The sequence below is a fragment of the Emydura macquarii genome, unplaced genomic scaffold, assembly GCF_026122565.2.
Source record: "Emydura macquarii macquarii isolate MOO-44397 ecotype Brisbane River unplaced genomic scaffold, CSIRO-AGI_Emac_v2 contig_1263, whole genome shotgun sequence".
In the NCBI taxonomy this organism is placed as follows: Eukaryota; Metazoa; Chordata; order Testudines; family Chelidae; genus Emydura; species Emydura macquarii.
In genome coordinates, this window is record NW_027131400.1 from 9,434,623 (window position 1) to 9,450,144 (window position 15,522).

At 40.5% G+C, this 15,522-nt stretch overlaps 1 protein-coding gene across 6 annotated transcripts in view; it reads right to left on the reverse strand.

Moving 5' to 3' along the window:
- SUGCT (succinyl-CoA:glutarate-CoA transferase) overlaps window positions 1–15,522 on the reverse strand; it is a 430,017-nt gene that overhangs the window by 317,430 nt on the left and 97,065 nt on the right. For all 6 annotated transcript variants that reach the window (XM_067550388.1, XM_067550389.1, XM_067550393.1 and 3 more), the window contains exon 9: window positions 9,777–9,872. In XM_067550388.1, the coding sequence (XP_067406489.1) occupies window positions 9,777–9,872 (96 nt within the window). The remainder of the gene's footprint in view (window positions 1–9,776; window positions 9,873–15,522) is intronic.

Genomic DNA, 15,522 nt, shown 5'->3' on the forward strand with positions numbered 1-15,522 from the left:
GCAAATGGGGCCCCTAAAGCAATGTGGTTGCACGGCGCTTGCATGCAGACAGCCCTGTGCCTCTGTGAGCTGTCCAAGATCTTCAGATTTGGAAGCCAAACACCTTTCTTTTTTCCATGGTGTGTGAGAGGGGAAGGGGCAGGGGGGAGATGTGGACATGATATAAACCCTGTCCATCACCCTAATGATGGAACAATTTTGGATGAAACCATGAATGATATATCACTTACAGTATAAGAGAAAGTGTTGCTCTGGCTGAGGGGTCGACCATCGCCACTTGTAAGCAGGATGTGCAGGAGAAAGAGGGCAGGAGGGACTCTGCCCAGCCTGAAATGCTGACAAACCTCAGAATCATAAAAGGGTGAGATCAGACATGAGGAGTGGAAGACTCAGGACTTTGTTATTTTTCAAGGGTCTGTAACTCTCAAGTGCTTTCCCAGAGTAAAGTTTCAAAGTGGATCAGAAATTCCTTGGTAAAACCTGTGTTCCTTGCTTATCTACCACATTGACATCAAAGGAGTAAAACTAGAAGCCCAGAGAGACTCACAATCTCAGCAGAACACTGGGGGAGTATATTACAGTGATTCAGCAGTTTGGGGAAGTCTGTAGCCCTGGTTTCAGAGTCTAGGGTAGCTGGACTTCAGAGCGCCGTGACCCAAGGAAAAGCATCAGACAAGAGGTTCGAGTCCAGGGATGTGGCCTACAGACCTAGAACTAAGAACAGTGACTAGACTGTACCCAGACCCAGTTGACTTAGAAGCATGTGGGACTCCTTGAAGAGATCCAATTGCAACAGATTTGTGTCTGTAGAGAGGGGTCCTAGGCCAGGTTGCAACCTCTATATACAACGTGGTGAGATTAATTCTCAAGAAGAGACGGGAGGTTCTCCCACAAGCTGCAAATGCTGTGAACTCGTTCTAGAGTATCTACACAAATTTGTATAAGGACCACAGCCTCTCTCAGTCTCTGAGATGGAGTTCTTTCTTTGAGAAGTTTCTGTAACTCCTAGATTCAGCTTCTGGGTATGGATCATTTACTTAACAGGAGGTTTAACTTTTACTAAAAATTGTGTGACCGATATGCGCTAACCATACCAGGCTGCAGGATGATCCTCTTCCTTCTCCTAGGTCTTTGTGCCTTGGAGCCCTGATAATAATGTTTTCACTCAAACCATGGATGAAAAAAAATATCTACCATTTTCCTGGGAGGGGACTTTTGCAGAATTAGGACTCCTTATACCACAATTAGATTATCTTCCAGATCACATAATAGTTGAAGTGTATAAAAGAAGAGCTTTTAGAATATTGATTTCAGTGGAGCCAGGATTTCAATTCTAGATAGTAAGAGAGTCTCACTGAATATCTGAAATTCTCTTGTAGTCAAGGATTAGTCTTTACACATAAGTAATCAGGGCAAGGATCTGCATGTCTTGATGAAGAAATGACATAGATATACAACTGGAATCCTGTGCAGAAGGACCCTTATTTCTATGCACAAGCAGACAAAGTCTGCAAATGAGATCCTTCTTGGTCATGCAGGGTCCAATAGGATGTCATATGCCTTTGTATTTTCTACCTTTCTGACACCACTCTAAGGAAGGAAATGGAAATAGAAATAAAAAGACCTGGGACCCGCAGATCAAGAAGACAAGCTAGGTAACTGAAGTATCTGGAGCAAAAACCTGGGGAAGCTGAGCATTCACAGAACAAAAGGAGACATGTTGAGGATAACCAATCTGTTCACTAGGGTATGAAACATCGTGGGAGGAGAGCACATTTTCCTCAGGGAAAAGCTCATCTGAGCCTAAAATTTATTTTTAATGTGAAATGGGCAGCTGTTCAAGAAGTGAGGTTTTTCACTGCCCAGAAGAACAGAAAGCTTGATTTGAAGAGGAATATGGGACTGTTGGTCTCCAAACAGTTTGGAGTTTGGAATGGTGGTTTAAATAGTCTGCAACTGAGTAACTGTCTGGACTAGCACGATGTTGCCTAAGAGAAGTCCTGTACAACTGTGTTTCCTACCTCTAGAATGATTATATGGTGCTTTAACTCTAAACAGGACTATTTCTTCTGATAAATTCTATTCCACACCAGACAAAGTCACATCTTTTGTTAGAATAGTCCACTGATGATCAGAAAAAGAGGTGCCCTTTAACAGAATGAATGTCCAGAACCAACAAAAGGAAGAAAAGTTTACCCAAAGAAGGAAACTTATCAGATTGTCTAAATTCTGTTCTTTTCTGATTCTAACTCAAAGTAGTAAAAATTGTAGGGTCATGGACTAGAAGTAATCCCAGAGGGAACCACCTCAAAGCAGAATAGAAAACAGCTGCATAGCTGCATTCTTTGGTGAAGCAAGTAGTGCTGCACAGTTTGAAATTTCTGAATGGTTGATGTTACTTTTGTTGTCCTTCCTTTAGAAGAAAGCCGTGTGAAATGCAAAAAACAGATTTTAAGGTAAACAAAGTTCTGGGGAGGGGTTTGACACTGATCTAGCTGTGTGCACCTTTCTGAAGAGAACTGCCCCTGACAGTCAATGAAGTAGGGGATTATTTTGACCTCTGTTTTCCTGTGGAGTGCTGCTACAGCACAATTGACCTGAGTTTTGTAAGATCTCTGAGTTGTAATAATATTCCATAACACAGAACTGGAGATGCAGTTGCCAAGGAAGATGTAGAAACGCTATTGCTTAGATGGCTGGTGTGTGGTGACAACTGCTTATGATGCTGATCATAATAGTCTCGTTGTTATCTTTTTGCACCTGTTTGTTGTATCCATCTGTTGTCCATCAACATGTACTGAGATTGTGAGCACTTTGGGGCAGGGAATTCTCTTTTCTTTTGGGTATGGACAAAACCTAGCATAATGGAGCTCTGATCCCTAATTGGGGCCTCTGAGTGCTACTGCAATACAAATGACAACTGTGGTCCTGAGGCATGATCTGAATACATAAATACATGAAGGACAAGTAATTCCATGAAGCAACAGACAGAATATCTGACCAAACCCAAGGCATCTGGAACATCCTGGGTGGGGGTTGGGTGGGGGCGTGGGGGGTTTGAGACATGTCAGTGCACAAGGGGCAGGACCACTCACGGTGTTCTGAAAATTGTTCTCAATTGAAAAGACCCCTATGAATCTCCCATCTGAGGTGAATGTTGTTACTGGTAACATGGTAAGGATATGCTTGACTGCAACTATGTGGAGAGAGATGATGAACAATATGGGGTAAAGGGAAGTTGGAGGGAATTTACATAGTAACTGCTTGCAAAACTGGATCTTACACAACAAACAAGAGAGAATGTTTCTCTGGATTTAAAACTGGACCAGGTTTTATGATTAATAAAGGTTCAAGGTGACTGCAACTGTCAGAAGGATTCTCTGTAAGTGCGTGACTGTACCCTGCAATTCTGGCCTCTAAGGGCATGTCTCCACTGTAATGTAAGCCCAGGATTACTAGAACTGGAGTTAGCAGACCCCAGACTTATTAACCTAGAGCTTGAGTGTCTACATTCTTGTAACCCCAGGTTAGGAATTGTTAAACCCTGGGTCCTAACCTGAGGTTCCAGCATCTAGACTGCATTATTCGGGCCCACAGCTAGCCACCCATATCCCAGACTTCCTAGAGCCATCCCAAAATGTGGTTGCTCTAGTCCTTTGTTTGTAGTTCAGTGTGAGAAAACTTGACTGTTCACCAAAGTTGACCATCGAGAGGTCAAAGAAAGCCAGCCCATGGGACTGTGGAATACTTTTGGTTGACCCCCAGAGCATGAAGCCAGCAAAGATGCATCTACACTGCAGTGCAATCGGGCTTTAACCCTGGGTCCCGGATGGACTCAGGCTCGGACCCACCACTCCAGTGGGATCCTGGGTCCAAACACTAGGTTAGTGCAATTTGCATGTAGACTGACGGGGGTTATACTTGAGCAGAGTTCAAACCCTAGGTTTACACTGCATTCCCTTGCCTTGTAGCAATGGGAAGCCTCTCTTCTTCCTGGTTTACACAATGAAAACTTAACAATATCTAAAGCCAGGTTTGGAATGGAAGTAAGATCTAGTCGTGGAGGGATTTTTGTTTTGTTTGTCTGTTTGTTTATTAAATTCTCTGAGAGATCTTTAAGGGCTTGGTCAAATGGTTCTCCAAAGAGACATTTACCAATCAAGGGAAAAATTATGAGCCTATCTTTGCTCAAAGTTTCTCTATAGACCAGGACTTTAGCCAAAGTGCTGAGAGTTTCCGAGTTAGGTTGGCCACTGATTCACTGGAGTGCTGACAAGTATCCTAGGAGGCATCACGTAAATACTCATATCATGCTTCTCTACATCTCCATCATGTCTGTCCTGGCCAGGGCGGGGCAGGCATGAAACAAATGACTTAGTGGGGGGCTGCATCTGAGTTGTGATCCAGACAAGACTGAGATAATATTATTGGTTTGATAAAGAAGCTACAACTGGCAAAGATCTTATCACCTTGACGAAGGGAAAAAGTTCATACATTTCAACAAAAATTCAGAATTGGGGTGCTTCGTTAGGATCCCAGGTTACTCCTGGATACTCTAGTAACACCGGTGGTCAAAGGAACATTCTTCCATCTAAGACTGGCTAGAAGAGTGTGCCTTTTCCTTTTGGATACAGACATTGCTACAGTTAGCTACTTTGCCACCTTGCCATTAGACTACTGTAATGATGATGCAACATCAGTAGCCTACATCACTGCCTATCACACTGACCAATATTGTCTCACTGTTTCCTTGTATTCCCTCATCTATCTGTGTGCATACATCTGTTGTCTCTTGTCTTATACTTAGATTGTAAGCACTCTCGGGCAAATAGTGTCTTTTTATTTTCTGTTTGTGCAGTGCCTAGCACAGTGGGGTTCTGATCATTGGCTAGAGCTTCTAGGTGCTATGGTAACAAAGATGATAACAACAATGATGCTCCATGCTGAAACAATTTGGAAATTGAAGGTAGTGTAGAATACAACTGCCTAAATATTGAAATTTGCTTAATTCAGGGAACACATCACATCAGTCCTGCTCTGGTTGCCACTAAGTGTGTCAGGATAGAATTCAAGGTTTTGGCTTTAACATAAAAAGGGATTGATTCAAGAGCATTACTGAGATTGTCTGGTGGCTTTATACTAGTAATGGAGTGTTGGCAGCCCCATAAGCTTGGTCATTATCTTAATTTTTGTCTGCAAGATCGTCACGTTGATAACTTTGGAGAGACTAGCATTATAAAACCTGAATTTAAAAAAACATAATTGACAGCCTTATCAGTACCTTGAGAAAGAACCATTAGTTGAAGAGTTGCTCAGACAGCCATTCTGTAAGGGCGCCAGTGGAAAGCAACCAAGACAGAGCTTAGACACTCATTCATGCCAGTCTCAAAAGAGACAGAATATCTGAGAAATCTTACGGCAACATGTGGTTGCCCTCAAACTCTGCACTTGTATTGGTCACTTGATGCCTGTGCAAATTATGCAAGTGAAATCCCATCTAGACTGACCAATGTCCACTCAATTGAAGTGGCGACGTTCATGCCCTCTGTTTTATTATAGATTTGTTGCCCAGCCTGAGAACTGGGACTTCAAATATGTTATCGCTTTTGTTATAAAATAGCTTATTTTAATAGGATATTTAAAACAAATTAACAAAAACCATGAAAAAACAGTCCAGGAAGGAAGCAAATTTTGGATGCCAACCACATTTCCACCTAGTTGATCATTAATCCAAGTTTTTTAAAAGTAAAGGATCCTTTATTCACAATTTTTAAATATAAATTTTGAGCATAGTTTCATTAGATGCAAATGATTTTGGTACCTTAAGAAAATTTTCAAAAATGATTTGTATTTTTTTTAAAGATACAACTTTAAAAAAAAAAATCCAGCTGATATGTCCTACCTCCCAATACCTTTGCTCCCTCTTCCTCTTTGCTAAATGAAAACTTGAACAAATTAAGTTAACCATTCAGAAGCCAAACGTGGTCTCTTGTAAGGTTCTAAACAAAATATTTGGTCCTCATATAATGTGAGGACTAGGCCCTTTATTCTCAGCTTTGCAGGTGACCTGTGGTTTTAAAAACCTCTTGCTGCCTGAACTATCTTGTCCTTATAGAGACCATTTTGTCTTTTGAACTACAGGAGCACTGAACATACAGGCCGAAGGGATGTGTGAGAGTTAATGCTTTGAAATGTACAACATAGCATGCTTTTCCTTTTTACCTCTATCTCCTATATTATACCCATGAAGGCCTACCACATACTTCCCAATCATAATGATAAAACATGCTTAGAAGATCAAACCTTAGCCTCTGGCTTCTTCCTTAGCTCCCAGGAATAATTCTGACACATGCTAATGGAGCACTATAGTTAATAAGTGAATCATTCAATTGTATTGCATAAAACTATGAAGGAATTTATAATAACCTTGTGTTCAAGAATTAGAACAGAAGACCCTCCACTATAACACAATACTGCCTATTAATAAATTATAATTAGGGAAGGGGGTTTTTTAAACAACACATTTGGGGTCAAATTATGCTCTGAGTTACAATCAAGCAGCCCTTCTGAATTAAGTGGGATTGCACAGGCATTCTCAGAATAAAAATTGGCCCTGTATATAGGAACAAATACCACTGACAAAGAATACGCTGGCCAAAATCATGAGATTTCAGTTAAATGAAATAGGAATCAAGAGGACACTTGATATACACTGGTGAATGAATTTATCAAAGAAGTGCTAGAATACACAGAATCAATTAATACAAATACACTTGCTAATTACATGCATGTTCAAATATTCTAATTAAATACTGCTTGGTTTGGTCACTACTGTGGTGTGACTGTGGTCAGAATTCTGTCACGCAGAGAGATGCAGATGTTGTAAATTGTTTACATTTTGGCTTTCTAAAATCCTCAACATCTGTTGAAAGAGAAACTCCCAAGGTTACCTAATCTGCCATGATTTAACAACATTTTGACATTTTTTAAAGTACTGTAACAAACTCCACATCACTTCAAACTTATAATTTACTGCCTGTCTGAAGACTCACGTATGCCAAATTTTAAAAAAAAGTCCACAGTCCCAACAAGAAAAAAACAGATTCTCTGAAATAGGATTAAATTTTCTGAAATGGGATTTTTATTTTTTGCTCAAGTTATATATAGTTAGCTCAAAATGTTTGAAAGCAAACATTTCTCTGGAAGGATTATCATTTAAAATTTTGCCTATTATTCTAGGAAGGCAGTACATTAATAGCTAAGATTGGGGACCAGGATTCTGCTCCAAACTCTGCTCTAATTACCTGTGTAACCTTGCTCACTTAATCTCCCTGTGTCTCAGTGAATCCATCTGTAAATAACATGCAGTGGTGAGAGGTATAATTAATTAACCTTTCTAAAGTGCTTTGCAATCCTTCGATGGAAAGAGCCACATAAGTGCAAAGGGAAGTTCTAGAAAGTAAAAACTCTCATGGTTACAACCACAGTTGTTCATTAATGGACAGTTAGTAGAGGATCCATACAAAGCACTGGAAAACCACAGCACTCATCATAAATTACTAGCTCAAAAAACAGAGAACTCTAATTAGATTAAGATTTCCTATAATATTTCAATCTTATTTATAATTATACTGTTAATCCACAAAAACATTCCCCAAATACTTTTAAAAAATTGGAAGTAGACCAGAATATAATTCTTGCACTAATATTTTATACTAGATTTAAACAAAATCCATATTTTTCCTATGATCATTGCATCCTAAATAAATTAACTCTGTGCTCCTAAGAGAAGAGGGGTAACAAAACTTCTCTTAGTCTTTATGCTCTATAGCCATGTTCGTATGTTTCTTTTTCAAGATCTCAGTTAGATTTTGGTTCGCAAAAGCAAGAACAAAACTGGTGATTGGATCCAAGTTCCATTTTATGTGAAGTAACCAAGCTCAGAAGGATAAAGAAAATGTTTTAGGTAATCAGGTTTTGGTTTTATTTAAGGAAAACCAATGTTGTTTGGATCTGGTTTTTGTTTTATACTACTACCCCTTTTGACCCAAGAAGCTAGGCAAAAACGGGGGTTTTGCAGGGTTTGTTTCAGTTAGGAGGAGAAATTGGTGATGAAGTTCCTTTGATACGATACTTTTTATTTAAAAGGAATGTACAAAGTCCTGTTTCCCTGAACGCAAGAGGAATCAAACAACAAAAGACAGTTTCTTTGCTCTAAGTGCCAAGTTCCTTTTGGCCAGAACTCTACCCAAAAGCTCCCTCTCTTAGCTTTCTCAGGGCCATGCTCCCAATGCTTGTTCAGGCTGCCTCTGATGCTACGTTGTCTCTCAGGATCTCTGGCCTTACTACCATTCTTCCCACAGACACACAACCTTCACAAAACAATAGCCAGCAAAATCTCTCCACCCATGTGGGCCTTGCATAGACCTTTGTTTCAAGATGTGATACATGCCTGTGTTTGTGGATGGAGGCCCCTACTGTTTCAGCTACCTGAAGGAGCTTAATGACTTCTTACAATTATCCTAATGAAGGGTGGTAGTTACACTCCCCAGTAACAGTGAGGTTTAGCCCAACCCGTAACAATATCAACTGGAGTTCAGAAGGGGTTGCATCAAAAGCGAAGGTTTTGGCCTAACTCTATAAAAATACTGGAGGATGTATTACCGCTGTACTGATATATGGATAAGTTGTTTTATCCATAAAAAATCTCTGTAGTTCTACTTTTAAATTTTCCATTTACTGAAGTGGATGAGTGCAGGGAAAAGTAAAAGCCCACACAAGTACTCAGTGCCTCTACAGTCACACCTTAACCACAGAATTTGTTCCCAGAGCTGAGACAACATACCCTTTTTATTAAATGTAAGTGCTGATCTTGACATTAGCACTGCCCAGGGCCGTATTATCCATTAGGCACAATAGGCATAGTGCCTAGGGCCTACGAAACTTTAAAGGCCTACGAAAAAAAATTTATGTATAATTTTTTATTTTTATTTAAAGAACTATTTATTAATAGCTTAAAATCAAATCAGTTATTTCGGTTGGGGGGCCTACGAAGGTCTTAAAACGGCCCTGGCACTGCCACCAAGACAAGCAAATGATCCGCTAGCAAATGTTACTCAGTGATTACTGGCAGAGTTCTCAGTACTAGACAGCTACAATATGCAATTCTTCTAAAGACCAGAGTGTGCTCATTTATGTAAATAACATGATGTCATTCCAAGGATCTTCAACCACTAGCAAAATACCAACAGATTCTGAACTTCCAATAAACAAAATGCCACACCCTGGGCTCTGATTACTCCTCCACCCCCAATACCACACACACATATAAAAGAAACTCTTAGCAAAGTCAGTGGAAGCTACCTAAATGTTGTGGGACATCTGGACCACCCTAACCCATTCATATCACTCAGACAGAGACACAAGGAAAGATAGTGGCAGTCAGTGTGATAAAATCTGGTTCAATAACTAGCAAGCAACACAAATCATCTTTTAAATAGCTGTAGTCAGTGCCACTCTCAGGTGAAAAACAATCAAACTTTAAAGTCATTCAATTTCAGCAAACGCCTTTGATCTTTTTTCAGTGTCCTGTTACTAATCTACTGCTGATGAAGAAATATGCAAAATCTAAAACGAACAACAGAGCCTTGTTCTAGCTAGACACGGATGCATTACAGAACACTGTAGGTCACAGAAAGAGTAAATCATTTCCCGATCCCATATTACACAAAGCCACAGATTATAAGCACAAAATACATCCTCTGTTATCTGCTTACCTGATAAGGAACGATATTGCCGTGAGCAGTACCCCACCGCTTTGCTTCCATTTTGCCGTTAAGGTAATTAGCAGCTATATGGGTAAGACACGCAACCTGCAAGAAGAGGTAAAGGACAAATATTCAGGGAGCATGAACCTTTCCTGGCATTTTCTTTGATCCTTTTTCTTTTCATTCTGTCAGAAAACTGCCATCTTATTTTAATTCACATTTCATATAGATTCCATATATCCAACAGGATGACTTGTGTGAGTAAGTGCTATGTTCAACGAAAACACAAAGTAACCAGGGTCCATTAATTCTAGTAAATCACCCTTTGCACTTCTATAGCACTTCAAAGTAATTTAAAAGCATGGGCAATCTAAACATCCCACCACCCTGTGAGGTCAGGAAGTATCATCATGATTATTTTACAGAATGATCAACAGAGGCAAAGAAATCTGCAATGACCTGCCCGAAGTCAGACAGGACTGGGAATAAAACCCACATTTCCTGACTCTCATTCCTGTGCTTTAGTCAAAAAACGATCCTTTCCTGTCACAAGATTATCCTTTTCTCTTTCCCATCCTCCTTCTACCTATACAGGCAAAACCACAGAAAATATTTCAGGATTCTAGAGCTCACCACATGATCTGTAATATTAATTACGCAGCAAACCTCAATAAATCATTTGCCATCAGAAGACGAGGAGATTTATCAAGTTGTTATTCAGAGACAAAGTTGAAAAAAAGTTAATTCTATAAAAATATGGGATACTAAATTTAGTAACCACAGTCTGTGGGGGTAAATCTGAAAGTAATCTGCACTTTACAATAGCAAAACTTATATTTGCGGGGAAAGGGGGGAGTTAACATCTCTGATGTGGTCATGCCTGAAAATCAGAGGTTTTCTTGCAATTAATGGCAGATTTGCTGCTAATTGGAAGAATGCAGGATATGACTATTAAGTTTGTAACTATATGTCTGCAATCCAAACAATACATTAGATCATTACTTTCATCAAGGTAATGTAATTTTAGACTAACTTCTTTTTTTTAATTACCCTTTAAATTACTAATAATGAGTCATTTTAACAGCAACTGTTTATTTAAGACAACAGAGCATAATATTCTTTGGGCCAAATTCTAATTGTCTTCAGATTTCTTCCCCAGGTGTGTGCAAATTAACACGGATTTCAAAATCGTTACAGATAATTTGAGCCTGTATGCCACTGACCATCAGCCCTCTGCAACTACCCGTACAAATTACAGCTAATAGAAGCAACAAGGAGGATGTGTAGAGGAGTGGCAAATGGTCTGCACTAAAGCACATAGTCCATTGTATTTACCTCAAGCTCTACCCAATACAATGAATTACTGAGTGCCTAGAAGCAAGATGACACAACTCTCTCCCCAGTTCCCCTTCCAGTTGCCTCTTTTCCCGCACACCCCGAAAGGACAGCTAGGATTTGTCCCTTTATATATAAGAGAGAAGCCACAGAATGGTGAAATTGCGGACCAGGCGATACATGCAGCCCTAATTGATTCATAATGCAGCCCAGCAGAAAACACAAGAAAATATAAATCAGCTGAGTGTTCAGTTACCCATGTAAACACATCTCCAAATACAATACAATTCTCTATACGTTTGTAAAAGATTGTAGTTTTATTATCTATATGTTGTCCAGAAAGGAACCATAACTAGATTTCAGCGGCAGCCTACCACATCTGACTGTGACCTCAACCTGTCTAAAAGGTAAACAAAATCTAATCAGTGTTTCAACAGGAGACCCTTCTCCCCATGGTAAGCCTAAGTGATGCATGAACTGGCACTGATGATTCAGTAGGTGTTACTCCTCCCCCTGGGTCACAACTCATGTCTCAACAATATGTGAAGAAACGCTGTGTTGTTACAGGTGTCTTTTGGATGAGACATTAAACCAAGGGCCTGAGAATTTGTGAAGAGTAGGTATTTCAGCCCCAGTGTCCTGGACATTTTCCAGTTTCCCTGGCAAAATTCCTCCTGCAATTGCAAATGATTATGGAATTCTTACAATACTCCTGTCCCACAGTGTTTTGTTATCAAGTTAGACAGTTGCCGTGTCTCACCCCTGACAGGTCACTGCATTTCAGTTGTAGATGAGATGTATAATGTGAGCCTTGACAACTAAGCTTGCAACCAAGACTTATTTTACACATACACATTTAAGTTTTCACAGGAATAACATTTCCCTGTGAAAACTGTCTCATTTAACTCTAGGTAAGACACAGTCAGCTAAATCCTGGCCCTGCTGAAGTCACTGGGAATTCTGCCACTGACTTTAATGGGGCCAGAATTTCAATTCTTCTCCCACCACCAGTTTCAGTTCCATAGAACAAATATTTTACAAATTATTGGAAGTAACCAAAAAAAATAAAAAGAAACCCCTTTTAAAAAAAAGTTTATGGTGTCTTGCAATTTTTCCCAGCCTCCTCTAACAGATTAATACAACTGTTCTAACACTGGCAAATTTACATTCATACCTGTCCACAGTGACTTGTGCACAATAATATAGAGAAGAAAAAGAGATCTGAAACACAAGATGGATCATTGGCAATCTTCCTCACTATTGGCTGGATCTCTACCAGGAAAGCTCCTGGGCAAAGACTTTTGTGTTAGCAACAACAGGCAACGAGACCATGGGGAATGGGGGGGTGAGGGTCAGGAACCTTGTGCAGTTTCGCCTCAGCGCTCTTGGAGCTAGAAGTTGCCCCCCGTGTCAGCCAAGGCCCCAATTCAGCAAAGCACTTAAGCACTTGCATAATTTTTAGCACATGAATAGACCCACTGAACACAATAAACTATTTTATGGTTGAAGTTGCACACATGCCCAAATACCTTGCTGAACTGGGGCTTGAATTACGTGAGACTGGGATTTTTAAATGGGGCCTAGGGGAGTTAAGTGCTCATCTCCCATTGACTTTCAGTTGGGCACTTAATTCCCTGAGGCTCATTTGAAAATTCCAGTTGGAAGTTTTATGATTATACAAATAATGCTGGCTTAGAACACATCCAATTTAGCACTTCAATGCTTCATACTTTATGCATAAATGAAGTGTTTAATTGGGTGAGCTCTATGCCACTTTGCTTCTTCAATCATAAATCCTTAAAGAATTCATTAAACTTAGGGGCAACTCCTCTCTTAGAATCCTAGAAATGTACGCCTGAAAGGAACCTTGAAAGGCCATCAATTCCAGCACTTTGTGCTGAGGCAGGATGAAATAAACCTAGCTCATCACAGACAAGTGTTTCTCTAACCTGTTCTTAAAAACCTCTAATGATGGTCCCTTAGAGACCTATTCCAGAGCTTAACTACCCTTCTACTTAGAAAGCTTCTTTGAATATCTAATCTGAATCTTCTTTGCTGCAGATTAAACCCATTACTTCCTGTCCTACCTTCAGTGGACAAGGAGAACAATTGATCCTGTCCTCTTCATAACAGACCTTAACATATTTGAAGACTGTTATTACGTTCTCCCCTCCCACACCATAGTCTTCTTTTCGGAAGACTGAACCATTCTTTTAACCTTTCCTCATAAATCAGGCCTTCCACCATCTTGTGAAGTGCTATACTTTGCACAGTCCACAGGCTATCTGGCTTTTCTTCATATGCTTTTTTCGCCCCTGTCTTCACAGACAAGGTCAGGTCCCAGACGACTGCACTGGGCAGCACAGAATGGGGAGGAGGTAAGCAGACCTCAGTGTTGGAAGAACAGGTTCAGGACTGTTTAGAAAGGCTGGACATGCAGAAGTCCATGGGGGCGGATGCAATTCATCCGAGTTGGCTGATGTGATTGCAGAGCCATTGGCTATTATCTTTGAAAACCCGTGGCGATTGGGGAAGGTCCTGGATGATTGGAAAAAGGCAAACACAGTGCCCATCTTCAAAAAAGGGAAGATGGAGGATCCAGGTAACTACAGACCGGTTGGCCTCACCTCAGTCCCCGGAAAAATCATGGAGCAGGTCCTCATGAAATCCATTTTGAGATACTTGGAAGAAAAGAAGGTGATCAGGAACAGTCAGCATGGATTCACCAAGGGTAAGTCATGTCTGAGAAAACTGATTGCCTTCTATGATGAGATGACTGGCTCTGTGGATGTGGGGAAAGCAGTGGATGTGATATATCTTGACCTTAGCAAAGCTTTTGATACAGTCTCCCACAGTATTCTTATCAGCAAGTTAAAGAAGTATGGGTTGGTTGGATGAATGGACTATAAGGTGGATAGAAAGTTGGCTAGATCATCGGGCTCAACTGGTAGCGATCAACAGCTCGATGTCTAGTTGGCAGCCAGTAACAAGCAGAGTGCCCCAGGGGTCAGTGCTGGGACTGGTTTTGTTCAACATCTTCATTAATGATCTGGAGGATGGAGCAGATTGCACCCTCAGCAAGTTTGCAGATGACACTAAGCTGGGGGGAGTGGTAGATATGCTGGAGGGCAGGGATAGGATACAGAGTGACCTAGACAAATTAGAGGATTGGGCCAAAAGAAATCTGATGAGGTTCAACAAGGACAAGTGCAGAGTCCTGCACTTAGGATGGAAGAATCCCATGCAGGGCTACAGACTGGGGACCAACTGGCTAGGAAGCAGTTCAGCAGAAAAGGACCTGGGGGTTACAGTGGACAAGAAGCTGGATAAGAGTCAACAGTGTGCCTTTATTGCCAAGAAGGCTAATGGCATATTGGGCTGCATTTATAGGAGCATTGCCAGCAGATCAAGGGAAGTGATTATTCCCCTCTATTCGGGACTGGTGAGGCCTCATTTGGAGTACTGTGTCCAGTCTTGGGCCCCCGACTACAGAAAGGATGTGTACAAATTGTAAAGAGTTCAAGAGTGCAACAAAAATGATTAGGGGCTGGAGCACGTGATTTATGAGGCGAGGATGAGGGAACTAGGCTTATTGAGCCTGCAGAAGAGAAAAATGAGGGGGGATTTGATAGAAGCCTTTAACTACCTGAAAGCGGGTTCCAGGGAGGATGAAGCTAGGCTGTTCTCAATGGTATTAGATGACAGAACAAGGAGCAATGGTCTCATGTTGCAATGGGGGAAGTCTAGGTTGGATATTAGGGAAAAACTTTTTCACTAGGAGGGCGGTGAAGCACCGGAAAGGGTCACCCAGGGAGATGGTGGAATCTCCACCCTTCAAGGTTTTTAAGGGGTGGCTTGACAAAGCCCTGGCTGGGATGATTTAGTTGGGGTTGGTCCTGCTTTGAGCAGAGGGTTGGACTAGATGACCTCTTGAGGTCCCTTCCAACCCTAATCTTCTATGATTCTATGTCTCTTTCTCTCCCCCTTGCATACCTTAACTCTGATCAACATGACAAACTTGACAAAGAGTTTCGGAATATGCATTGCTAACATATGACTTTAACTATGTTAAGCGCATAATTAGGTTGGAACAGTATGTCCATTTATCTTGTTGATCAGAGTTAAGGCTGTTATTAAATACATAAGGCGGATTTTCTCATCTACATTATTGTTAGCCAAATGATGAACTGTAAGCATAATGGACTATTTATTTAAAATTACCTTAATTTGACATTTCCATACATTTTAATGTTCAGTTTTATGTGTTTTGTATAAACACTATATTTACTGTAGTAACCATTACTGTATATTATTAAAATATTTTGTGTGGGCTCACAGCTATAGATGATTCATGCAGACACAATGGCTGCACTAAAGTATCAGTTTGTAAAATGCTTTGCAACCCTTTAAGATGAACGGA